Raw genomic sequence first — 27,797 nt, forward strand, 5'->3', positions numbered from 1 at the left:
TTTGTACAGAATGAATCATTAAAAACTATCCAATATGGCTGACGAAAAGAAAGAAATGTTGATTACAAATATACTACAGTTCAAGGTATGTACCAAAACTGACTATATGATAACCAATAAATATTTACACTGTGTGCAGAATTATTAGGCAAGTTGATGCGCACCAAAAGCGCTAATGTGAAAGCACCCTTAAACCAGACCAACGCTGCAGGTGGCACCGGGAACAATGGCGCCCGGGTTTGGACCACGGCAAACGAGCCCAGTGTGAAAGCCCCCGAGTCTCTGAGATCCTGACACATTGTACTTCTGGAGACTCCAGGTAGGTTGCAGTTCTGGTAAATGTTGGCGCTGGAGACTAAAGGGTTCCTGATGGTTTCACACTTAATTATTCACAGTGCTTCCCACACATAGACTTTATTTGGGCGGGCCACCCAAGTATATTTGGAGACACATTTTTACTTTTATTATTTTTATCATCTTATACTTTTTTTATCCGCCCGAGTTAATGAAACCATCCGCGATCGATTAACTAGTGAAAAATCTCCCCTCGCCCTACGTGTTTCTTACCTGCTGGTTCTGTGTGCAGCTGTGCGCGAGAACGGTTTACTCCCTCTGGCATTCCCACGTGCGCTGCAGAGACGCGGTGGATATTACACAAAGGCGGCGCTATTGCGCATTCTACAGGCTCGCGCAACAGTGTTTCAGACTGCTTCAAAGAGATTCCCAATCAATGAATAGCGCACCATTATGCAAAGCGATTGCTAATATACTCGAGTTTTATGAATTATGACAATGTCTACTGTATGACTTTTATATAATATGTTTTAGAGACGGTCTCTCATCTGAAGAATCAGCCCGCAATAGTGTAGACATTTCAAAATAAGAGTCCCGGTGTATTTCGGGATTGTTTATAATTAAAAGTCACACTCTTAAGTTTTTTTTTTTTTTTTTTTCTTCTGGGCATTATTGGTATTTTGGTTACACAATAAATTGTATTTATTTTGATATCCATTTAATTCATAGTAAACTACTGTAGTCTCTGGCTGGGATGCTCCCCCACAGGAAGAAAAGCCTAAGAACATTATTTGACACATTATTCAACAATATTAGTATTTAATTCAATGTAATAGTAGCCTATGCAATTAAAATTAATTTCAATAATAAAAATATTGTCAAAAATCACAAATTATTTGTTTGTCACATGTAGTAGACCATTTTTGTGCCGTGGGTAATAGGAGGATTTTTCACCTGGCTACCACCGCAAGTATATTTCAAACCTGTGGGAATCTTAATTTTTAATTCTTTTGCAGTTTAATTCTTTTTGCAGTTAATTCTGCACACCTGAATATAAGGCGTTTTCCATTTCCAGCCTTCATGAACAATTATATATCACTTATAAATGATTAAATACAAAATTAATAGTAGTTATTAAGATTGATGTGGTTTGGAATTGGTAAAATGTGCTTGGAAAAAAAATATGATCAGAAAATCAACTTGCTGTGTCTGTGTGTGTGTGTGTGTATGTATTTGTGTTTAACAACGTGGAGGCAAGTTAGAAATCATGTGTGGTCCCTTAATAATTTGGCTACAGTAATTAAAAAAAAACATTTATTGCCGACACCAGTATGACTGCCAATATATTGTTCATCCCTACTTATAATCATATAAACAACCATCATATTAAATTGTTTGTGTGTCATGTTAAGTTATGCGCCATTGCTCTTGCATAGCACGAAATCAACTGTCATGTCAACAGTAAGTGCTACTGAATGGTGCGTGGAGCCCCTGCCTATGGAGAGTGCTCCAAATTATGATCCATGAGCGTTAGGATGCTGCCTTAAAAAACAGCTGCTCACTGGATTTTGAAACAGAGCTATTTTCTCCAGTCAACACAGGGTGAGAAAGAAAAAAGCCTGCTGGGATATAAAGGGTGTTCCTCTCAGGAAAAATTACTACAATTGTCATGGGTCAGACTCAGGTCACCTACATGATCAAAGTTAAAAAGGTAGCAGATGTCAAATAGAAGGCTATCGTGTTGAAGACCGGCATGTACTTTCAAAAGTGCACAGACTCTCGTTAAAGGCCAAATGAGAGAATGTGCCAGAGAGAGCACAAGGTGAGACAGAGCAATGAAAGCCATCCCGTAAGCATCAGTCACATTGCCCTTGGTGAACCCTGATCATGCAGTCCTGATACTTTGCACCTCGACAGCAATTTTCGACTTGCTATATAACCTCCTTGTTAAAGTCAATGGAAAGTGCTTTTTTATGAAATCTTGGGAATTGCCAGTGCTGCCCATGGTCTCGGTAATGTGCCGCCCCGAGACTGACAACTCATTCTACCTGCATAAAACACAGTCTGTCTGTGCACACCATCGCTGTCTGCTCCATAATTAATGGCAGCGAGCAGAGTGCAGTTCTTTTCTCCTTCCACGCATATGTTTCTGGGTCTCTATCCCTGATAAAAGCGCAGACTGCTGCCTTGGAGCTCTTTACCACGGCTCTGTCACTTGCCCTTTACATTCAGCCTGACATAACAACATTCAGCCGAGGTTTCACATGCAGCGATGACTGATCCAGACTGACATGAAAGGATGTGTTTCCAGCCCAGAGCTTGAATACTGGAGCTTCGTCAAGATGGTTAAAAGCCATGAGGTATTGCAGCAGTGTTTGCAAGATAATGCAATATGCATCCCAAGTTTTAATTGAGTTTCGTACAGGATTACTTTTGCCACTTGTTAGAGATTCACTTTGCACAAAGACATAAAAACAGCATTAAGATTAACAGAGTCAAATTAAACACTTTGGCAACTTACACTATGGTTCCAAAGTTTGGGTAGATAAGATTTTTAAAATGTTTTTGAAAGAAATCTCTTATGCTCACTAAGTCTGCATTTATTTATATGCATTAAAGGGTTAGTTCACCCAAATATGAAAATTATCCCTCACCCTCAAGTCATCCTAGGTGTATATGACTATCTTCTTTCAGAACACAATTGGAGATATATTTAAAAATATCCTTGCCCCTCCAAGCTTTATAATGGTTGTGAATGGGGGGGCCACATTTTGAAGCAAAACAACTGCATCCATCCATAATAAAAGTAATCCACACGGCTACAGGTTAATAAAGGCCTTCTGAAGCGAAGCGATGGGTTTTTGTAAGAAAAATATTCCTTTTTAAAACTTTAATAACTAGCTTTCGGCAGACGGCCGTATGCATCGATTTGCAGCGGAAATGTATCCTCTGACCCGATGCATGACCTAATGACGAACACGGAGGCACAGAGGATAGAGCAAAACAAAACACTGGTCATGAATTAGAAGTCTAAAACGATAATTTTTAAAGAAAAAATATCAGAGGATTTTGATATAAGAGAAGAGGAGCTTGAGTTTGTTGCCCAGCCCTATTTGTCTGAACCACGAGAGGCATCTAAGCTTACGGTGGGTTACTTATTTTGTGCAAGTCGGCAATATGCGTATGGTCGTCTGCCGGAGGCTAGTTATTTGAATTTAGAAAGAAGAATTTTAAATATAGATATTTTTCTTACAAAAACGCATCACTTCGCTTCAGAAGGCCTTTATTAACCCGCTGGAGCCGTATGGATTATTTTTATTACGGATGAATGCATTTTTTTTTTTTTTGGCTTCAAAATGTACCCTTGGAGGACTAAGGATATTTTTAAATATATCTCCAATTGTGTTCTGAAAGAAGATAGGCATATACACCTAGGATGGCTTGAGTAAATCATGGGATAATTTTCATTTTTGGATGAACTAACCCTTTAATTGTTTTCTATAACTGTTAAAACATTTTAAAATGTTATTTATTCCTGTGATGGCAAAGCTGAATTTTCAGCATCTAATACTCAAGTCTTCAGTGTCACATGATCCTTCAGAAATCATTCTAATGTGCTGATTTGGTGCTCAAGAAATACATATTTATTATGTTGAAAACAGTTGCACTGCTTAATGTTTTTATGGAAAACATGATACATTTTTATCAGGATTCTTTGATGAATATAAAGTTCAAAAGAACAAATCTTTTGTGACATTATAAATGTCTTAACTTTTGATCAATTGAATGCATCCTCAAATCAAGAGAAACAACAATTTAGTAAATTCACCCCTTTGTCTTTAAACTACATTCCAAACCCATTTCACCTCTGTGACAAGGATATCCAAATTAAACAGTATAATCAAAGAGGAAAATGAATGTAATTTAACAAGTTCATACATTTTGATGAAAGATTACAAATGTGTTCTTCTTCAGAATAACAAGCACTGATGAATTATTTACAGCAACAAATACTAAGCAAATAGGATGAATTTTGATTTCAAGTTTACTTTAAGGACTACTTTAAGAAGCATTACACACAAGATTCTGCTAACAAACACACAGTTCAGCAGCCACATATGTACCGACAAAATACTTAAATCCTCCACTCAACAGGGTCTAATTTCTCTGCTTTTGACCCCTGTTGTATTTCTATCAATCACCAGCCTCAGCTGTCACCGGCCAGTGGAGCACAGAAGTGGATAAATGCAATCAGGGCTAATGAGTCTCATATCGCTCATCTATGCAGTGCTGTGGAGTGGATCAGCAGTGGCTGTAAACACCAGGCTTGGCTCGGGCAAGGGCAAACAAACAGCCCTGCCAAACTCTCTCTGTCTCCGTCTTTGTCTCGGCATCTGTCTCTCTCTCTCAATACTTATCTTAGCACTCATCAATCTAAGATCTCAGAAAGGAAAAACAAATCTTACTATCAACATCAGGCACTATAAGGGAGAAGAAAATGGACACTGCTAATAACAGATGAGGAAAAGTATAGGCATACATCCTGAAAAGACTCTCAAGTAACACGCTGTTCTTTATTATGTCAATGTGATAATAATGTGCTGCAAATTTTAGGACCCCTTGAGAACAACAGGACAAGACCCTGCGGGAAGTAGTGACGTCATCCAGTCACGTTTTATAAGGGAGGTAAACAAGACTTATTTTGGACAATTTATCCAACAGGATATCAGATTTTAAAATCAAATTTAAGACTTTTAAAAACGTTTTTTAAGGCATGCGGCAAAAAAATATTACTGTATGTCCCTACAAAACAAACCCATACAATCTCAAAACCAACCATATAACAGCACTGAAACAGGCTGCATCATTCAAATGCAAAACAGCAAGTTTAAAATACTCAAACTAATTTCAATACATTAAATAAAAGATGTTTTATGTGCTAATATATCAATACATATGAAGTGTAGGTCGATCGATATTGGATTTTGCTGGTATGATAATAATGTGAATAAATAAAGGCAATAAAACATTATTGTGTCAAAACTAGCTAAATCTATACATAATACTTTTGTAACCTATTTAATCTAATCAATATACAACTAAATACATAATAATATGCTTTCATAATAAATATGCCAAAATAATGTTATGTAACGTAAGGAGCCATTCACACAGAATGCGGTTTTGCAGTTAAGTGAGACGCAGGTCAGTGGAACAGAAAAAATTGCAAAGTTTAGAGACGTGTTTTTTAAAAGTTGAACTTGTTTTAACTTGAGCGCAACATTTTTAGAACGTGTACAGCACGAGACGCTGTTAAAGACACGAGCGCAATGCTCAAACATGTCCGTCTAGCACGTTTACATAGAAAAACAATGTAAAATTAGCACAGTGGGATAAAATGTGTTCTGTGTGAACGGTCCGAAAATAAATTTTATATTGGCCGATTCATTTATTAATTGGCATAAAATTAATTTACTTAAAAAACATTTGAATATAATTTAAACAAAACCGAAAGCCCTAAAAACACACACACTTACACATACACACAAACTTTTATAAAAATACACACCATGACTTTGCTCAAGATTAGACTGTGTTAAGTCTAATACCGTCCCCTGAGACTGGTTTGCCTGTAAACTTTCATCACAAGGTCGTCCTCTTAAAACAAAAGAGACTCCTAATTACATTTCTATGCTCTCTGAATTGATTAATCACCTAAAATTAGCTTCCTAGCAACTGGGTGAAGGGTGATATAACTAACCGCTGTTAACAACTCTTCAGCCATTATTTCCTTAATGTATCCATGACTCCTCTGGTTTAATATGCGCAGTGGTTTCATTGATCCAAACTGAACAATGTGTCCTTGTAAAAAACAGAAGAGATACATTTAAGAGATTAGAATGAATTTAAGCAGTATGATCATCCATTCGCATCCTTTCAGAGACCCATGAATTGAAGAAAATACTTCTGGAGAGGGGGAAAAAACAAGCTAGTAATTAAAGTTCATTTCATGGTCACCGCAGATTTTAGAGATAATGTCATGTGTGAATAACAGCCTGTTTAATTGTTAATTATTATGCATTCTTTTAAGGTTAATGCAAATGAAAAGAGACCAAGGATGGTTATTAAGACCCTGAATTCAAGACTGTACAGGGGTGGTTAAAAGACAAAAGTCTTCTCTTTTTCTTGCATTTGCCTCTCTCTGTCTCTCACTCTCTCTGTCCTTGATAAAGCCAGACACTTGCCTGAGCAAATGTGACATGCCCAGTTTCACACACTAACCTTGAAAAGGCAACTGGTCCCTGTAACTTGGGATTACCATAACCTCTCAGTCTGTACGTCCCTGTGCAGAAACCCAGGGGATGAGTGAATACAATAGGGATGGAGCCTAACCGTTGCAGTTTGTTTGTGTCTTACAGGGTGGCAGAAGGGGGTCAGCAGGATATGAAGATCTTCTAGAAGGTAAAAATGGCACAATTCCAAAGGGCATCACCACATGTCAAAATGACAAATGTCACATGTTGAATAAGAGAGCAACCCTGGTGGGCTAACACTCTTGCACGCACACTTACACGCACACAACTTTCAGTCTTAAAGGGCATGACAGGTCTAACAGAGGAGAAATGTGAGTTGTACTCTGGAAAGGAATAACACATTGTGTCTTGTATTTCTGTAGTTCAACTTTTCTGTTAAAAATCAGATTACAGTATATAGTTGTAATATAATGGTACTTTGAAATGTATTCCTAGGTACAATACAGTTTAAGTTTGGGGTCAGAAAGATATTTTTTAAAGAACTTAATACTTTTATTAGGCACGGATGCAATAAATTGATCAAAAGTGAGATTTTTATTTCAATTAAATGCTGTTCTTTCTTTCTATTCATAAAAGAATCCTGAAAAAAAAAGATCATGGTTTCCCAAAAATATAAAGCAGCACAACTGTTTTCAACATTGATAATAATAAGAAATGTTTATTGAGCACCAAATCAGCATATTAGAATGAATATGATTATTAAAAACAGTTATTTTAAATAGTAATAATATTTCAGAATATTACTGTTTTTACTGTCTTACCTCCCCCAAACTTTTGAACAGTAGTGTACTTCAAAAAATACCATGGTATTGCCATGACAGCATGTACAGTATAATACTATGGTACTTTTAATCACAGTTAATCATTAATGCTATAAATTACACTTTCAATTAATTTATTTCAACAGCAGTAAGTTCAATTTTGTGATATGTGAGCCTCATATTTTTGATCTCGACATCATAGGACTGATGATGCTACAGCACAATAAAAATACCTGTTCTATATATTCCTTTCTTCACATTGATCATAGAGCAACAACATTTAAAAACGACTTTACATTACAGCTACGTGCTAACGACTATCAGCGCAGTAACATTTGCTTGTCTGGTAGTAAATGGATCATTACTAATGTGCTACTTATTAGCTCACCCCAAAAATAGTGCAGCGCTCACTCAGAGCGTATAATTATGGCGCAGCAGTGTTATAGGATAGATTGATATTTGTGGAGGCAGCTAATGTTTAGCCTTCTGACTGAGCACCCATCTGCTAAACCTAAATTAATGTGGCCTCAATGTACAAGTGCAAATCTTTTCATTTTAAAAACTTGCAAAAACAGCTTTTTGAGATTTTTATTTTACCCTGCCTGTTTTGACACTTTAAGATTGGTATAACTTATATTTTTATTTTGTTTCATTCTGTAAAAACAATTGCATGTGGTAGGTTTGCATTCAATTGTTGTTATTTGGTTTTAGATAATACAATTTAGACTGTACAGTACTTTAGGGTTGTCAAAAGTACCAACTTCGGTACCAAGTCTGTACTGAAGTTTTAAAAATGTGACAATACCAGCATTTCCTCCTAGCATTTTGAGCATATTCTTAAACACCTCTGATTGGCCATTGTGTTCACACACTCAACAGATATGTCTGTAATGTAATTCAGATAAAAGCAGTTTTCTTTGTTAATTACAACCCATGTAAATGTAAAATTAAAAGGTCACATTTTAACTGCAAAAATCTCGTCTCAAGTCTGACATAAAAAAAAAAAAAACAGATTACAGTCTTCAGAGCTGACCCTGTATCCAAAGGAAATGCAGCTTTTAAAATGTAATGCCTTAATGAAACAGCACTCAAACTTGGAGTGGCCATTCAGAACATCTGAATCTGCAGAGGATCTGAAATCACATGCCATGTAGTGCTGACACAGACAACGCTCGCCCACACACGTATTCATGCACTTGATTCAAAGAAAACTAAGCAAATACCTTAGTCTGAGTGAATTTGGGTACGTGTGCTGGTTTGCTGAGTGTTGAATGGTTATCTGTATGCCTTGTATAGGTTACAGTGACATAGTCATTAATCAAAATTGTGATACCGACTCATCCAGCCATAACCATTCGCAAACAGCATTTACTTCCAGGTCGGAAAACATATGTACTATTGTATTACATTTAAAATGCCAATAAGGCTTTGTGTAAATGAGAACATAATGAGTGACCCTATTTGATTTGTGTTCATACATGTTTTTGAATTAAACTGGTAAGTCTCAAGCATTGATGATGCTTCCTGCATGAGAACACTTCTCATCTCCTGCTATCAATCAATGTGATCATGCATTTTTAACAGTCTCCTATTGATTTGTGGAGATGGGCACTGCACACCTGTTTAATCTTCAATTGGCTTTGGGCTTAAATTAATCTGTCAATAAACAGCATACATACCTAGCAAAAAAAGCAATTAGGAGAAGTGAGACAATGGAATTTCTTTCTGATTTAAGACAAAAAGTGATACAGTTTGTGAAAAGGCTGTATATACATGTACCTAATAATGTATAATTCTTTATTTTTACTATTTTCCGCTTCTTAAGAATAACAGTAAAGTCATAAAACCTATGAAAGTTCAAATATCATTCTACACATTTGTGCCTTTAGATAATAAAGGTCAAGCCTGCCCAGACTTGGTGGTGTAGTAGTCAAATAAAAAATCTTCCCCTGTAGTTTAATTTTTAGTGTCCAAGATACATTAAGCAGTGACATTAAAAGGATCACATAAAATAAGACAGTAATGTCTCTGTGCTGGGACTCTTTCCTGGAATATGTTGCTATGGTTTAATATATCCTTATCATGCAATGCAGACATATCTGCTTTCATGGACAAGAAACCAAACAGACTGTCCTTCTCTATATGGTTACTTAGTGGTGAGTGCTTCCTCCATTTGGTGGGGAAATAGTCCATGGCCATTCAATTATCAAACAAATATCCTGAAATGGATGGTGGAATTGACTTCTTAAAAAAAAGCAATTGATTTTTTGCACCACTGCTAGACACCCCGAATTGGAAACTTTCAAGATGGATTGCTTGACCCAAATAAAATGTAGTATACTATATCAAACCCTAAACAGACCAAATGTTCTTTACCCAATGTTAGTATACAATATCAAACCCTAAACAGACCAAATGTCCAAGAAATTCTCTAGTGTTGGTATAAGCAATCTTATTTCATATAAAAGTCAGCCATCTAGTCAGATGCTAGTCTGACACATAGATACATAAAAAATCAAAATAGACTATAAATATAATTGGTAATTAGTGAAACCATACAATATGTCTTTTTTAAAGAACTATTTCTACCTGATCCAGTCTGTAAAAAAACAAAAATGTTTTAGGTGGATTCAGTCAGGTTGAATAGTTTTAACTTGAATAAAGTCATAATTTAGATGTTACTCACAGGTTATTTAACAAAATCCATTAACATATGAAAAACGTTTTTTTTTTTTTTTTTTTTTTTTTTTTTTAGTTTTTGAAATGTGTTTATTCCACATGACAATGAGTGAGGTGTGCTATATTCACTGCCATAAAAGGCAATATCTAAGTGTGCATATGAGATAACATCCATCGATTGCTTGGCTGTGCTGTTCTAAGAACTCCTATTCAAATGAGACTATAAGTGCACGTGACTGTCGCTGAGAGCTGGAGGTCACTGAACTGAGCAGGCTCAGGAAAGAGTGAATGAAGCTCTGTCTTTATGAGGCTGGCCAAGGTGATAAACAGGCCATGATATGAAGGGGGAGGGTGGTTTGATAAACTGGACCATTCGTGTTATTGCACTGCTTGCAGAGCCCAGCCAAGGGCTTTGACATGAGAACGACCATCAGTCTCACTCCATCTCTCCTTCAAATCGATATTCACCTTCATGAGGATTTATGACTGTGGTTGCGGCTTACTATAATAACAGTCAAACATGAAGACACACCAAGCCAGTATGTTGTTTTGTGGTTTTGTTATTGATGAACAAAATTTCCAAGAACAAAGATATTGCATGTAGCTGACCTTATCTAGCATCACTTCATGAAAGGTAAACATCATGTACTATATCTAAACCATAATTATTTATTAAATAATATTTGTTATTTAATATGTATTTAATATATTATTAAGAAAGGTTAATACTTTGTAAATTACATTTTAATTATTGTCTACATTGCTCTAACATTGTACATAGTTCCAAACAAACTCAAAGCAATGTTTTTGAACAAATTGGTTGAATGAATGATTCAATGGCTCACTCATAAAGACAGTAAGTGTGTTCGACTTGAAGCGGCCCTGCGCAGACTAGGGGTTGAACGACTTCAGTCGCTGATGACGTCATCAATGAACTTCAGTCGCTGATGACGTCATTAATGAACAAATAAGCCTGAACCTCGAGCTCAGACTCAAACGCGGGTCGCCTTGTGCACAGCTATGGAAAATGACACAGTGCTGCCCACAAGGCTATTTCTCCTACAAAACAGCTTATTTTTATCAGTTCTTTTGTCTTTGAGTCATTATATTTCTCACAGATTTCTGCTCGTTCTAAATCAGATACAGATAAAGTAGCACAGTAAAGATTACATTTATATGCATTAGTGAGATAGCGATTGCGTGAGAGAGTGATTGCTTGTATTTTATTGATAAATCACAAAACAGTGTTGACAATACATTTCTGCACTACTGAATAATTCTGTGTGCGCGTGATCTGGACGTGATGTACGCGCTACTGTCTGTATGTGGGTGCATTACTATGCAGCAGTGCGCATTAGTTTAGAGCGGCAATTAACTTACATGTACAATAAGCTGTTTAAAACGTGCATTCACCTGATCGATAGTGAGCATCCAGATGGTATAATCAAATATATCTTGTGGAGCGCTCTCGGAGTATGCATTTATTTTTCATTTACTGCATAAATGTGGTCTTCAAAGATTTCTTATTCTGTTGCGCCCTCTATAGGCCATGATCAGTGACTAGTCGACATCAAACTTAAAGCATCATGGCAGAGCATTAAAGTCGACTAGTCGATTAGTCGGTGCAACCCCTAGCACAGACCGATCGATGTATGACAACAAAATACAGCGAGAGTGATTAGAGAACAGACAGCTCCGCATACATTCGGATCGCTCTCGCTGTACTTTGATGTCATACACCAATCGATCAGCGCAGCACCGCATTAAGTCGAACGCACCTAGAGAACTGTATTGTTCCTAAATGAATCAATGGGCAAATGATTCAATGGCTCATTCATAAAGACAGTTACAAGTTTCATTTTTGATTAAATCAGTGTTTTTTTTTTTTTGAACGAATCAGTTCAATGAATGATTAAATTAGCTTTTCATAAAGACAGCCAATTGTTTTGTTCCTAAATTAATAATGGCGTTTGAACTAGTGGTTAAACGGATTGTTGTTGAGCCGTGATCCGTACGGACCAAGCCCTACGGTTCGGCACGCATGTGATTCGCGGATCAATTGCAAGTTTAACCGCAATAGAGTGAAAGGTTATCATTTGCACGTGTTTTGTCCTACTAGTTTATACATTAAATAGATATAAAACCATTTCAGCGCTAGAAGAGGCAAAAAGATTTAATTCGGTATCGCACGCCACGCTGTTATTGGTGCGCACATGACGCACATACATACAAGGCTCAGAGAGAGAGAGGCACGTTTCAGATAGCTCGCGAACTCCAAATCGATTTCTCTTTCGCGTCCTTAATGCACTTGGATGGACACATACACGCATTATGTCAGTCAAAATTCCCCTCTCGGCAAGTATTCTCGTAAACACATTCGGCTATATCTTAAGTGAACGAGGTGAGAATTCGGATGTGTATCTATCGGATGTGTGCGTGCATGGAGTCTTACTCTTAAAGTGACAGCAACCTATAAATACCTGCTGTTGTCTGTCATGTAAATCAAACAGCAAAACACAGCTTTAACAAAGATTAATCTATATTAAATTTATACAGTGAACAGTGTCATTTTACATTTAATTATTACATTTCTGTACACGAAAATTAATACTACAGTTAGACCTTATACTTTATTTGTAACTTTATGTTGTATTTATCTATTCTTGTAATTGGTGTACAGTATTTGTTCTTTTTACAGTCTGTTCACTTGCCTTTAATAATGTATTAGTTAGGCTAGTAATTTCTGCTGTGGTATCGGAGTAGTTAAAGTGGGCTAAGTAATAAATGGAAAGTTACCCCCCACCCCCCAATTTTTTTTTTTTTGTGCTGATCCGAAAAATGATCCGATCCGTGACTTAATAACCGTGATATGATCCGAACCGTGAGTTTTGTGATCCGTTGAACCACTAGTTTGAACGAATCTGATTAATGATTTAATAATGCATAGACCCATAATCTGTCAGTATTGTTCATTATAACTATTAAATAAAGTTGTTTTTCATGATCTCATTGAACATACCCTAGTCATCACATTAAAGGAACTGTTTACCCCAAATTGAAAATTCTGTCATCCTCCTGAATTAAAATTTGAATAATGCATAATGAAATTACAGTAATGAGGTTTGAAAGTGACAACTGAGTATATTGTTGTTGTTGTTGTTTTGCATTTTTGGAGCTTGACAGTGCCTTCATTTGTGTTCAATGAAAGAAAAGTAAGAATTTATACAGGTTTGGCACATAGGTGGGTAAATAATGACAGAATTACTTTTTTGGGTGAAACATTCTTATAAAATCATGACAGTAATGCAGCAAGTGCTTTGAATAATGTGCCAATAAACTCTCGATTTGAAAACCTGAGGTTATATTCCTACAAAGATGTATAAAGAAAGTCTTTTTCCATTTTAACTCATCGATCATGCAAATATCGCCTCCACACTGTGATATCTTCCACTTAGTGCATAGTCTATCTAACTGGAATGATAGAACTAAGCTGCTTAAAACATAGTAAAATGTGAATAAGTTTATAAGGCATATTAATTCTCAAGGGGATTTTTGCACGCCAGAGGTAAATTGTGAATGTCATTAATTTTACCATAAAATGTTAAGTCAGGTAACCTAAAAATGCGATTCATGTGGGAACATCAAATTAAAGTGGTTTTAGTAACACTGAATATATTTTAAAACACTTTTATATATCTAAAACAACAAGACAATATTACACCAAGGAAAATCATTTTTAAAGATCAGATCAGGGCTGCATTTCACAAAAGCATTGTAAACCTAAGTTGGGCTTACAATGCTTTTGGGAAACACAGCCCAGATCAGGTAGAAAATGTTTCTTTAAATAACAACAGCTTATTTTCACTTTTTTTTTTTTTTCAATGTGTAAAAGAAGCAAAGCGACATTGTCAAATCAGTAATTATTTCTCACTGCTTTCAAAAAAAAATGTTCTCTTTTTGAGGATAAACAAACCACAAGCAAGTAGAGCTCACACTGAGAGCAGGGATGAATCAAGTCAAGTTAAGAGTTTCAAACTAGGTCAGAGAGCACACACGGATTTAGCAAAACTAGAAGAAACAGTAGGGGGAACTGTGGGACCTGGATGAAAGTCCACGTGCCATCCCTGGTCAGGCAGTGCGAATGCTCCTGTTATGCAGAGAAGCCAGAATAGCTACTTTACATCATTTCCACCCTGGCACGAGCTTGTCTCGTATTCCAGGCATGCACCAGCGTTTTCCCTGAGAGACAATGACCTTGCCAACACATGTCGAATAGCAGCCCTTGTCCTTTGGCAAAATCTTGTTTCCATTTCCCCAGAAACACTCGCTACACTTGGGGAAGATACAGCGTTGTCCCCCTGCAGCCTTCTGATTGGACAACCCGAGGCCACCACCTGGCTCTCCGTACAAGAAACTCTGCCGGGTAAGCATGTTTCGGATGTGTACATTGTATAAAGGCCCATAAATCAGCACTACCTTCATATGCCATTTGAATTATTCAGACTGTTCTATTTAATGTGAAGGCATCAACAGTGTTTGCGCTCATTATAAAATGACAACAAAAACTGACAAAAACTGTCTCTCTCTGGGACTGCGTCCTAGAGAAAACTAAATCGAATAAATAAATAATCAAAATAAATAAATAAACATAAATTGAGGAGAAAAAATAACTATGTAAAACGATAGAACAAAGAGTTGTTTGTGACTGCCAGGAGAATTTCCAAAGCATATGCAAATTCATAAGACGCTGCATATGAAAAGTAATCATTAATAATGACCGGGATGAACAGTTGAGAGTTACTAGGTGCAAGTGACAAGTGAAGTTTTAAAGTAGTTTAGACGATAAGCTTGCAGCGTCTGAATTCTTTATCATGTTTTGGAGACAACTTGTTTAGAGACAGGGTTTTTTTTATTTTCAAAAGCACATCCTGGCAGTGAGCAAAAACTCACTTTGTTTTTGTTCAGCAACTACTCTATTTTTGGTTCTGACTTCAAACTTCAAAGATCATCTATAAATGAGGATAAAACTGCATCCTTATCTCATTTTGAGCCAGATGCTTCACTAAAATGCAACTTCATCTTGCCAATTAAAATCAAAGGTTAATCATAATAAAACATAAAAGAACATTACATATTACAGTTAAAGTACATTACAACAGTAGGGATTTTTTTACTTGCACATGCAGTTGGGGCAGTAGTCAGATTTCTTGCAAGAAAAAAAATGTAAACTTTCACATTTTTGTGGTAATTTAAATGTATAATATACTCATATATTTAAATTTATAATTTCTTAAATGTACCATTTTTACATTCAATATTTAATATTTAAAATGTTTTAAAACATTTTTATACATTTAAACATTATTATCGTATTATTACATTATTATTATACACAGATAAATATTATTTTATTATAAATAGTACGAGTCATTATTTATCATAAATTCATTAGCAAAAATTAAAAAATGAATATTTTACTACATAATTTGTGACCCTGGATCCCAAAACCAGTCATAAGTAGCACAGGTATATTTGTAGCAATACATTGTATGGATCAAAATTATCGATATTTCTTTTATGCCAAAAATCATTAGGATATTAAGTAAAGATCATGTTCCATGAAGATATTTTGTCAATTTCCATACCGTAAATATATAAAAAATGCATTTTTGTGAGTGGATATGCGTTGCTAAGGACTTCATTTGGACAACTTTAAAGGCGATTTTCTCAATATTTTGATGTTTTTGCACCCTCAGATTCCAGATTTTCAAATAGTTGTATCTCAGCCAAATATTGTCCTATCCTAACAAACCATACATCAATGAAAAGCGTATTTATCAGCTTTCAAATGATGTATAAATTTCAATTTTAAAAAAAATGGCCCTTATGACTGGTTTTGTGGTCCAGGGTCACATTTATTATAGAAAAAGTAATGTAAAATAGTAAATAGTAAAATAAAAAAACATTATGATGCCATACATAGTAAAGCATTAGTGATTGGTTTGCAATTTTCAATCTGTTCTTACTGATGCTACCAAGGCTGTCACAAGGCTGTGTGCTTTCCATTTTAGCAAAACCACAGCCATGTCAGCCAGATAGATTTTACTTCAAAAGTTTAAAAAGCTGACAAGGAGAAATCACAACCAAATATCAGAGAAAACTTCAGTTTACAACTGCTCATAGCTTTTAAGGAGGTCTCTGTAACTTCTTTGGTGTGTACAACACATAATAATTTATGTAATGTAAAACAAAGCAGACTGTACTGTGTCAGTGTAGTAAGAAAACATATGCCAAGAATATAAAAATACAGAGGCAATGTTTGTCACCCACGCAGTTGTTTGTGACTTCATCATTGTTCAGTTAGCTGGCCTAACAGAAAAAAAAACCTCAACATTCATATCAGAGTAGCTTGAATTCTCTGCATCTCCACTTCATTGCCCATTTCTCAAAGCCGTATACATAGAGAAACGATCCATGCCTTTGTGTTGCATGGCAACCTGAATTGATGTAGATATATGGCCAGAGTTAAATAAGAGAAAGAGAGAGACTGACCGAAAAGGAAAGATAAGGGCACAGGAAAACATGGAGTCGTCGACAAGATGGAAAAGTGCTTTTTCTGGATACTGTATATCTATTATCTAGATAAGATTTCTAGACCAGTCAGTGCCTATAGAGGCAAGAAAAAGAGTCATGATTTTCACCTGTAATGTTTTGACAGGGAGCTGCAGTTGTTGTTGTTTTTTTTTAAATATATTAGCAAGCAATATCAGCTTCAGTATGTGTGTAATTCAATGAAGGACATCATCTTTCTAACTGACTTCAATGCCTTTCTTTGTTTTAAGACAAAGAAGATACTTAACCCAAGCCAGCTGTTCTTAAGTCATCAAAATGAAAAGCAAAGATAGAATACTGTACATGCAACAGTTTAAAACTGAAGGTGACGACATATCGATTTGTACTCATGGCTTTTAAGACCTTAAATGCACAGATCAGCAAAGGATGGTATTTTATGCCTAATGGCAGAGTGATTCATTAAGACACACCTTTGCAACGGGGAGGCAGAGAGCACATGTCGATAAGTACTCTCAAAGCTGGTGTAAAACCAAGGGTAAATTTGATTTGCCATTTATGACCGGAGTTAACCCAGTGCTCTGTAAATAAACTTTATGGCACAATTGGTTTTAATACTCCAGCTGTGCATCTGAAAACGTGGACTGCAAGCATCAGAAAGTGGGAGAAAGAAGGCTTTTCACTGTGTTTGACTTTTCAGACTGGTCAATGACTCTGAATTGTGGCAACTGCACAAGCCAAACACAGTTTCCTTCAAAATCTCTTATTTAAAATGACACAAAAGTGCAGTTTTCCCCAATGTGATCTCTTTGGCAATCTTCTGCATTCATTTGTAAAGTATGGTTCTTGCACGTACACTACCATTCAAAAGTTTGGGGTTGGTATGAATTTTTTGTTATGTTTTTGTCTCTTATGTTTACCAAATCTGCATTTATATAATTACATTTTAATAGTGTAAAATAGTATTATATTATAAAGAGGACCAGTTATGCTTTTTCTTTTACCATTTTCAACTTTCTTTAATGTAATGTTTCTGTTTGAGCATGAAAAAGGTCTGCAAAGTTACAGAGCACAAAGTCCACTCTAAAGGAAATTATTCTCTCTATATATCAGAAAGGACTGTTTCTAAACTGAAATGTTTCTCCCTGAAATGCCTTGTTTGTAGTCTTGAGTTTTCTTCCGTGAACGTATGTGTCACAATATTCCTCATTTATATAATTCTGCCCAAGGCATACAAAGTAGTTGAGTTGCGCTAACAGCTGTTTTTTCCACCCTAAATCTAAACCCCCTTTTTTCGCACAAAGTTCGCACAAACTTAGGAAACAGTGGTTAAAATGTGTTTTTAACACTATTCCTCAGCAGTATACAACCACAACCTTTTGTTGTATCATCACTTGACTGCTGAACCTTGCAATTCGATGCAGATCAAATGGCCAATGACACAGTTATAATATCACATCTCAAATGAAAGAGAGTTATAAATAAGGAATCACCACTGTGAAACGTCCTGCACAAGTCATGCTCGTGAAGGAGGTTCGGTATGAAAAAGCCCAAAGTGGTTAGCTGGTCTCTCAGCCTGGCTAAACTGGTTAGGATTGTCTGTTTTAATGGTTTTAGAGGGGCTTCGGTATGAGTTCAATATGAACTTGGAAGTGAGCATAATAGGGGCCCTTTAAAACTGTTTTCTGTTTTAATACATACGTAATTTATTCCTGTGATGGCAAAGCTGAATTTTCAGCAGCCATTACTCCAGTCTTTAGTATCTTCAATTTCTTACTGACCCCAAACTTTTGAACTTTTTTATTATATGCATAGACAGGTTTGTATAGCTGAAACATGCATTATTAATGTTTTGACAGCTTCTAAAACATACGAATGTTTTCCTTTTAGGCTAATTAAATATTATATTTATGGGATTAATAGGTTAATAGTTTTAATCAATGGCATTAATTATATATATATATATGTTCAAAGCCATTATATTTTACCTAATTTTCATCATGTTCTGAGAGATTTCTGGTGCCATATTACAAAAATATCTAAATAAATATTAAAGCATAACTATACAAATATCTTTATAAATATACATATTACAATAATAGAGAATCCATAATGATTATTACATTTCTAAAGTTGTGCATATATAAATACGTTTTAGGTTCTATGAAAATTTCAGTATTGTTTCAGTGTATATCCAAATGGTTTGTACAAATACTTGCAAATAATAAGATCTGTCTGGTTTTTGGCATTTGTGATGTGATATTTTTCTCTATTCTGATGCAGAGCTATGCAGACGAACTTGCCAATAACCAGCAAAAAAAGATGAGCAATCTCATCTTGAAATAAAATTACAAGGTAGCAGAGTAAAAGATAAGATGTGAGATAATCAAGGACAAGGGTTTTCCACAGAAATGAGAAGCAGATGATGGGGGTAAAAAGTAATCCAATTAAGTAGCTCCCAGGAGGGAGGTCAGCACAGGATTTTATTAGGGTTCAGAGCAGGTCATTAAGCATTTATAACATTTCAGAAATGCAATTAGAAGACTACGAGGGACGTTTCTTTTGGTTATTATCCAGTAGCTTTCAACTGAATGACTCGAGAAGCCCATCAGTCTCTGTGGCTCAGATCTGTCAGAGGTGTTATGACGGCCTTTCTAATGCGTTCTCAAGCTGCTGGGGTAGAAAGACACTCACAGAATTGCTGCAGAGCCCAATGATATGCTGTCTGCAGATTAGTAGCCCAGGGGTCACATTGATCTCCAGCAGCATGAGGAAGGTCTCTGTCCATGTTGTTGGGCTTATTGCTGTTACAGAGTTTCTGTAGCCTGATATATAATTAGATTAATACTATTAAAAAGGTTTGTATGGTTTTCATCTTAGTTTAAGTAATGATTTGAAACATATTTCATGCAAATTTCTTTTTTTTTTTTATCATACGAATGGCTGACTCATACAACTGTAATCCATTAAAGAACAAATATACTACACGAAAAGGCCACCAGCGTGAAAATGGCACAGCATCAATCCAAAATAGCACACTGGCACTCAGCAGCACACTTCCTCTCAGCCGAGGTATGCTAATTGCCTTCTAAAGAAGCATTGTAGCATTATTTCGAGTGCTAGCTCATAGGTTTAAAAAAAAAAAAAAAATCTTTAATGTTCACTCTTCATCTGTCAAACCTATAAAAAGACCAGGCCTGCCAGGCCCATTTACTGCTGCCAAAAATGAAGCCTTGTCTCTGGCGTTTGGCATATTGCACCTGACAGGACCCAGGGCAAAGACCGAGAGCCAATTTCAGCTTCTTGGCAGGGCTGCAATGAGAGTTCGGTGTGGCCTTGCTGAAAGGTGAAAGACTGTAATAAAGAAGATGTGAGGTTTTAATATTAATGTTAGCAAGGGTGAAAATGGAGACGTAGGATCAGGTATGAACAATTGAGAGGGCACTCAGAAAAGCCTAGATTGGAGAACTGTTTGCCTGCTGGGTCGTGCGGCTCTAAGTGTGTGCTGAGTGCAGGTCATATTGACTGATTGAAGATTGTGGGACTAGCAAAGTATGCAAAAATACCCACGCACTTCAATCATTTAATATTTGAATGTGTTTGAAATATAAATGTGGTAAATTGAACGTGTAAAGGAATATTTCAGGTTCAGTACCAGTTTAGGTCACTTGACAGCTTTTGTGGCATAATGTTGACTACAACAAAAATTAATTTTTTAAAAAAGGCAAAAAAAGGTTTCTCCATTTGTGAGGCACCAAGTGAATGGTGAAAGGCGAAGCTTATAAGTTTATAAAAGCACTTACTTTAATTCTTCTGTTAAAACTTTTCTGAGCTGTAAAGCTTTTAAGTTGTTTTAATAGTTGTTTTAGGGTTTATGGTGTTACACTGTCATGACAACAAAGTTGTAAAATTGGATTAATTTACACAGAAAAGGTTAGTAAGTGATTTGTTTCACACTTAAATCATGTTAACACACATTTACATCTTGTGGCTATACTTTCGAAGTGGTATTTTAATGCTTATCAATCAATCAACATTATGTCACAAGTGCCCTCGAGTCTCGACTGAGCCTAACTTCTACTGAACCTGGAATATTTTTTTTAACACAATAAAAGGGAAAACTATCAAATATGAATCTACGCTATAATCTCAAAACCAATAACCACTGTGCACTGCAGCGATAGAGTGATTTTGAGTCACTCTCTGATGCAGCCAATGCCCTTATGCTCAGAGTCTGAAGAAATCTTCTCCTATTGATTTCCTCTTTTGCCTTCCTTTGACACAGGCAGACCTCCTAAGGGGAGTTTCCTCATGCCCAGATGCCCCCAGTAGCTTACTTGGGTCATGAATCATTCAAAGCATCTTCTGCTGAATAAAGACCCACGGCAGCAGTGCAAACAGACAGCGCAGGTTTGGAAGTGTAGTTGGCTCAGCTTTTAGGCACAAAGAATACATGGAGGATATGTATGGTACAACTGTTTAAAAAAATAGACATGGCAAATAAGACTTTTGATCTTGTACCCGGAACTGTTTTTAAAAGGAATACCTGTTTTTTTTTTTTTACAAAAAACTGAAATGCTTTTAGCAAAAGTGAATTCATGACTTGAAGAGAACCAGCCTAAGGTGGTTTGCTAGTCTGAGCTGGTCTCTCAACCTGGCTAAGCTGGTGTTAAGCTGGTCTATAGATGGTTGCCCAGCCTGGCAAAGCTGGTTTAACCAGCTGTCTTCCATACTGAACAGATTACAAGGGCCTGAAGCCCCTCTAAAACCATTAAAACAGACAATCCTAACCAGTTTAGCCAGGCTGAGAGACCAGCTAACCACTTTGGGCTTTTTTTCCAGCAGGGAATGTAAAATAACTGTATTTTAATATACTTAAAAGCTTCCCAGAATGGAGATATATGCAAATATCAAATCTGTAATCATTATGACTTGTACTATATTACTACAGCAATAAAACACTTTTATATTCCAGGTCTGCATGTACCAATCTATTTTTACTGAACTACAAATCTTAATTTAATTGTCTGTAATATTTTTTATTTTAACGCACTGAAACTCGTGAATTGAGAAAAAAAATTGCTGTAATAAAAAACTGAAACAATTGATTACTCAAATATTTTTTTATACTTTTATACCAAATATTAATATTAGAATGATTTAGAATGATTTGTGAAGGATAATGTGACACTGAAGACTGTAGTGGCAGCAGAAAATTCACAGGAATAAATTGCATTTTAAAATATATTCAAATAGAAAAAATAATAATATTTCATAGGGATGCACCGATAGGATTTTTTGGGGCTGATACCAATTTTAACAAACAATTACTGGCCGATACCGATACTTGTCACTTCCTCTCTTATTTGAAATTTTGTCATCAAAATAGATAGTCTTCTGATCATGTTTTAAATCAGCAAAGTTCAAAAACATTCAATTTTACTAGCAAGTTTATTGCTGCATAATCAAATAATTTCTAATGAACATAGAATGGATCCATTTAACATTCAGCAGGCCTACATAAACACAACAGAAAAAAGATACATTTGAAATAAACAGTGCTTTTTAGGTAATAGTTAATAGTTTTCAGGTACAGAAATAAAGTAAACAAATGTAAAATAACACTGCATACATTAAATACATATTAATCCTTTATTGTAACATACTTTATTATAATTAATCTTCTAATTTGTTTTTGTATACATTTTAATATTTTTTGTAAGTTTAAATATGTATGAGATCTCCTTTACTAAGGCGGGACTCTTATTTTGACGGGTGTTCTAGTCTATGGAGCTACATGGGTGATGAAAAAGGAGAGCACGCAGTTCTTCAGAGATATTTCGCAGATTTAAAGTTTGTCAGTTTATTAAGCATCCCCCGAAAAGGCATAAGATTTGTATTTATTTGTTTACTGTTAGTTGTAATAAGTGTTTTACTTTGTTGTATGATGATAATGCAGCGGAGAGAGGGGTTAATGTGCACTTCTGTTTAGCTCACTGTTTGTTTAGCTCTCATGGTGATTTTTTTTGGAGTGAAAACAGACGCAATAAACTTAAAACATCAATAAAGTTAGGGTCATCATTCGGATGAGGTCCACTACACTTATGAAAGTTACAAAAGTTATTTAGTCAAGAATAGTGTGTGATCTTGTGTTATTTGATTAGCATTAAAGCACAGACAGCAGCGCTAGGATTAATGCCGCGTTCCAGGCAACCGTTACCCGTGTTTTTCCAACCTTCTACTGAAATTGCACTAGAATGGCAGTCAAACCCGTGACTTCCCACCCGTGAACTTGTACTAGATCGATGTACTCCCAGTTCCGCGCTCTGACGTCACATAGCCCGCGAAACAACAATGGCAGCCCCTACAGTTGTGGTGTTTATGCATGTGGTACATGGTGAGAAACTTTAGGACAATATAACGTTGCAACAATATTAATAATAATATAATAATGATAAATAATACACACACGATTATGTATTACAACGTTATGTGTCTTTGGCTATAGAAATGATTAGGGTTTGAGCATAAATAAGCCCCGTACGGTCCACCATGCTGGTTTGTTTACATCTAGCTACCACAATTTCTTGCACTCAGGCAGTTTGGCGTGACTTGCCTGGAACGCTACAAAGTCGTGAGTCGTGGTTTGAAGTCGTGACAAACCTGCCTGGAACGCAGCATAAGCAACAGACATTATACAGCTCAGTTCCTTCACGCAGTTAATTAATAGACCATCGGTTTGTTATATCTGCCTTTTTCCTGCTATAGCCGATATGCTGATGGTTGTAAATTGAGCAAAAATCAACCGATAAATATCGGCGGCCGATACATTGGTGCATCCCTAATATTTATATTGCTGTTTTACAGTATTTTGATCAAATAAATGCAGCCTTGGTGAGTTTAAAAAAAAAACACAGACCCCAAACTTTTGAACAGTAGTGTACATGGACATGGCATGTTGGCATTTAATTGGAGCTGATAATCATGAATAAAATAAAAATATTGTTACTAATATTATTACTTACAATTAAAAAATAATAATAAATTAGTCAATTAATATTGAAAAAAAAAAAGGTAAATAAAAACCAGCAAAGCCTGTGAAACTGCTGAAAAATTGCCCAAAAGACAGACGTGTAATCATGACAATGGCAGCAATAAAATGTATACAACCCGAATTCTGGAAATGTTGGGACGTTTTTTAAATTTGAATAAAATTAAAACTAATAGACTTTCAAATCACATGAGCCAGAATTTTATTTGCAATAGAACATAGATAACATAACAAATGTTTAAACGAAGAAATTTTACACTTTTATCCACTGAACGAGCTCATTTCAAATTTGATGCCTGCTACAGGTCTCAAAAAAGTTGGCATGGGGGAAACAAATGGCTGAAAATGCAAGAAATTTTGAAAAGATTTAGCTGGGAGAACATCTAGCAACTAATTAAGTTAATTGATATCAGGTCTGTAACATGATTAGCTATAAAAGGGATGTCTTAGAGAGGCAGAGTCTCTCAGAAGTAAAGATGGGCAGAGCTGTGAAAGAGTGCGTAAAAAGATTGTGGAATACTTTAAAAACAATGTTCCTCAACGTCAAATTGCAAAGGCTTTGGAAATCTCATCATCTACAATGCATAACATCATCAAAAGATTCAGAGAAACTGGAGAAATCTCTGTGCGTAAGGGACGAGGCCGAAGACCTTCATTGGATACCCGTGGTCTTCGGGCCCTCAGACGACACTGCATCACTCATAGGCTGTTTGCAATCACGTGGTTCTGGTGACACGCAAAATTAATGTGGAGGGCAAGCAGTGAAAATTAGAATGGAAGAGATAGGGAAAAGTCTGTACTGTGCTGGTTTAGAAAGGTATAAACAGAAAATCACAACATATTTTGGACATGAACCTTATGTTATGAAGAGGATCGATTTTTCTACTGAATTGAAAGACTTGACTGCCATCGAGGAGGTAGATATAAAGAATGTGAAGCTGCTGTCACGCCGTGTTCAGTTCTAGTCTGGTTTGTTTATATCGTGCTGCCTTTCTAATAGTGACGTTAAGGACAGTATTTTTGATTTTCTGTCGTGATTGTGAAAAATGTCGCCATTGTAGGTAATTTATGCTGAATCGAGAATTGCAACAGGAGCTCACATCATTGTTCAGGGAAAAAAAACTGGACAGTGTAATACAATTTTCGCCTTTTCTATGTGTAAAAACACACTAAGGGAAGCAGGTTGAGGAGGTGACAGGGAGACGCCGTATATCAAATCTAATAATGTCACTGATTGAACCCACTCACCCCCTATCACTCAATAAAATAATCACATAGCTGAGTGTTTTTGAAAGTGTTGTATTTTGTTTGGTTTAAAACATTAAAACTACAGTTACTTTTACATCCTTCCAACAAAGAAATGGATCGACTTCTGTCAGCTTGTTGAACACATTTTTTTTTATTTGCACATTTTCTACCATATGATTGCTGAAGCAGCAGCGCGTGACACTGTTCTCACGGTAACCAGATCAACATTGTAAATGGAATTCTACAAAACTGAAGTGAAAACACCAAATGATCATGCAATGGGATAAAATATCTTCTCTTCCCTGCAAACGACACCATGAAGAATGTTAATATTTAACCAAGTCAAAAACAAAAAAGGTAAGCAGGTATCCATATTCATTTCAGTATCAGCAGACGCAAAACACTATAAAAGGTGACAACTTTTAAAGTTAAAAAACGATATAAGTTACGTAAACGATAAAAGCTCATTGTGGTTTCTTGGTTTGATAGATTTGAGCAACCATAAATGACGCAAAACATTGAATTTTAAGTTTGTGATAAGATTCCTATAGAAAAATCACTGCTTGCCCTCCAGCCGCGTTTCGCGTGCAGCAATGACGTCATGTGCAAACAACCTATTGGCATGATTGTCAATGACATTACTAAATGGGCCCAGGAATACTTCCAGAAACCACTGTCGGTAAACACAATCCGCCGTGCCATCTGCAGATGCCAACTAAAGCTCTATCATGCAAAAATGATATAAACCATGTGATATAAACCATATATGAACATGGTGCTGCATGATGCTATAACATGGTAAACATGCCCCCGTCCCAACTATTTTGAGACCTGTAGCAGGCATCAAATTTGAAATTAGCTCATTTTGTGCATAAAATTGTAAAATTTCTCAGTTTAAACATTTATGTTATCTGTGTTCTATTGTGAATAAAATATTGGCTCATGTGATTTGAAAGTCTTTTAGTTTTCATTTTATTTAAATTTAAAAAACGTGCCAACATTTCCGAAATTCAGGTTGTATTTATATTGCATGTCTGCCCATATTAACTCAAGGCCAATTCAGGAGCAGCCATTGCAGCCATTATGACTTAACCTTTTAAAAGGGAGCAGCAGAAAATCCCTGTGACACTTGGGCATTGCATAAGCAATAAAAAAGCCGAAAATACCACACTCCGAGATGTCACTGCCCTGACTAGGCCTGTTGGAAATAAGCTCAATACCCCTGGCAGACAAAAAAAAGACGCTCACTCGCCCACACACACAGAGAGACACACAGACAGACTGCAGCAGCTCTGTGAATGTGTAGGAATCCCCTCGCTGCTCTCTGTGAGCTTGATGTAAATGGGCCTCTAGTGCGTTGATAATAATTAATGATAATAAGAGGAATGATGGATGACATTGTTACTGCGCTAGCAGACACAGCAGAAAAGTTCTCTGCTTCTTCTTTCTCTTTGTGACTCGTTCCCCTCCTCTCAGCATCCAGACTATCCGTCCGCAATTTTATCTGTCAGGCCTCAGTTTCGCAAACAGGCTTCTCAGCACACCAGCCACTCTGGATGGCCACAGGCAAAGCAGCTGTCAGCCTCACGCTCTCGCTTTCGTCTCTCTCCATTCCCCTCTCCTGTCCTTGTCACTTTCTCAGCATTCATATTTACGCTCCCTCTTGCTTCCTCTCTTGCTATTTCAGAGAAAATATACAGTATGGTTCAAAGACATCCTAATGGAAAAAGTGACAGGACCTGGTTTTAAACTTGACTCATTGGAAAAATGCACCACTAACTACATTTTTGCAAAACTCCAAAAACAGAATTCACTGGAGTTTCCAACTGAAATGAACACTAGTGTCAGTAAAACATCAACAACTTATAACAAATTATAATTGCAGGGGAAATTATTGAATAATAAAGACTTTTTCACGTGGCTCCTTGCATAATACTATGTTATGACCCCACTTCGTCATAGTGCATCATTTCTAAACTAACACGTTTGCATTACATAACCAGCTCCATATGTATGATTTTTCGGACTAGTAAACCTGCTCAATGTCTCACCTGGTACAGAACTGCACTTGTGACGCAGAGTGAGAATCACAAGTCATGATAAAAGAGCTCAAAGCCAGTTAAAATGGAATGATTGCTTTAGTAAATGCGTTTTTATCTCACGTTTGCTTTTGTTAACACTATCGGTGAGGTTTAGAGTAGGATTAGCGTAGGTGGTTCATTATTTTCAAACGTAATAAAACATTAACCTTTTGTGTTTCACAGATGTTCACCATGTCCCTCTCTTATGCAGACCAAAAGCAGGTGCTTCTTTCCCACCAAGAGTAGCACAATATCCCAGAGGAAACTTTAGTTAGGCTGGTGCTGGATTACATGTGGATTAGTGCTCCTAATGGCCCTGATCTCTCCTAATTCCCATCAATCCTTCTCATCTGAAACATGAAGAACGGAAATAGGGATCACAAAAACCCAGCTTACGCAAATCGGAAATTTTGGTACGCACTGAATTTTCTATACAACAGAAGGCAAAGCCGCTCGGGTCAATGACATGATGTGCATATTTTTGTGTCCCAGTGCATTATTTCCTTTTAAAATAAATAAATAAATAAATAAATAAATTCATGACATGTTTCACTTTATTCATTTTCAGTACATTCAAATGATAAATATTATTTTATGTTTTGGTATCTTAAAGGATTTGTTCACTTTAAAATGAAAATTACCCCAAGCTTTACTCACCCTCAAGCCATCCTAGGTGTATATGACTTTCTTCTTTCAGACGAAGACAATTGTAGTTATAATAATAAATATCCTGACGCTTTCAAGCTTTATAATTGCAGTGAACGGGAAACAACGAGTACGAAGCTCAAGAAAGTGCATC

General features: G+C 36.2%; 1 protein-coding gene and 1 long non-coding RNA gene across 9 annotated transcripts in view; one reads left to right on the top strand and one right to left on the bottom strand.

Moving 5' to 3' along the window:
- tmem8b (transmembrane protein 8B) overlaps positions 1–27,797 on the bottom strand; it is a 158,335-nt gene that overhangs the window by 118,637 nt on the left and 11,901 nt on the right. The window contains exon 2 of one of the 7 annotated variants that reach the window (XM_051895096.1): positions 6,577–6,749. The exons of 5 other annotated variants lie outside the window; for them this stretch is intronic. In XM_051895096.1, coding sequence (XP_051751056.1) covers positions 6,577–6,616 — 40 coding nt within the window. In that variant the 5' untranslated portion in view covers positions 6,617–6,749. Of the gene's footprint in view, positions 1–567; positions 1,267–6,576; positions 6,750–27,797 lie in introns of those variants that run through there. One more of the 7 variants, XM_051895095.1, reaches the window with a different exon arrangement.
- On the top strand, positions 164–27,476 carry LOC127513380 (uncharacterized). 2 transcript variants are annotated; one of them, XR_007930394.1, is made up of 4 exons: positions 164–319; positions 6,714–6,756; positions 14,367–14,471; positions 27,182–27,476. It is a non-coding gene; the product is annotated as an uncharacterized LOC127513380 (long non-coding RNA). The 2 variants fall into 2 exon arrangements; XR_007930393.1 differs by lacking the exon at positions 27,182–27,476 and adding an exon at positions 20,904–21,563.

The sequence above is a fragment of the Ctenopharyngodon idella genome, chromosome 5 (genome assembly GCF_019924925.1).
Source record: "Ctenopharyngodon idella isolate HZGC_01 chromosome 5, HZGC01, whole genome shotgun sequence".
In the NCBI taxonomy this organism is placed as follows: domain Eukaryota; kingdom Metazoa; phylum Chordata; class Actinopteri; order Cypriniformes; family Xenocyprididae; genus Ctenopharyngodon; species Ctenopharyngodon idella.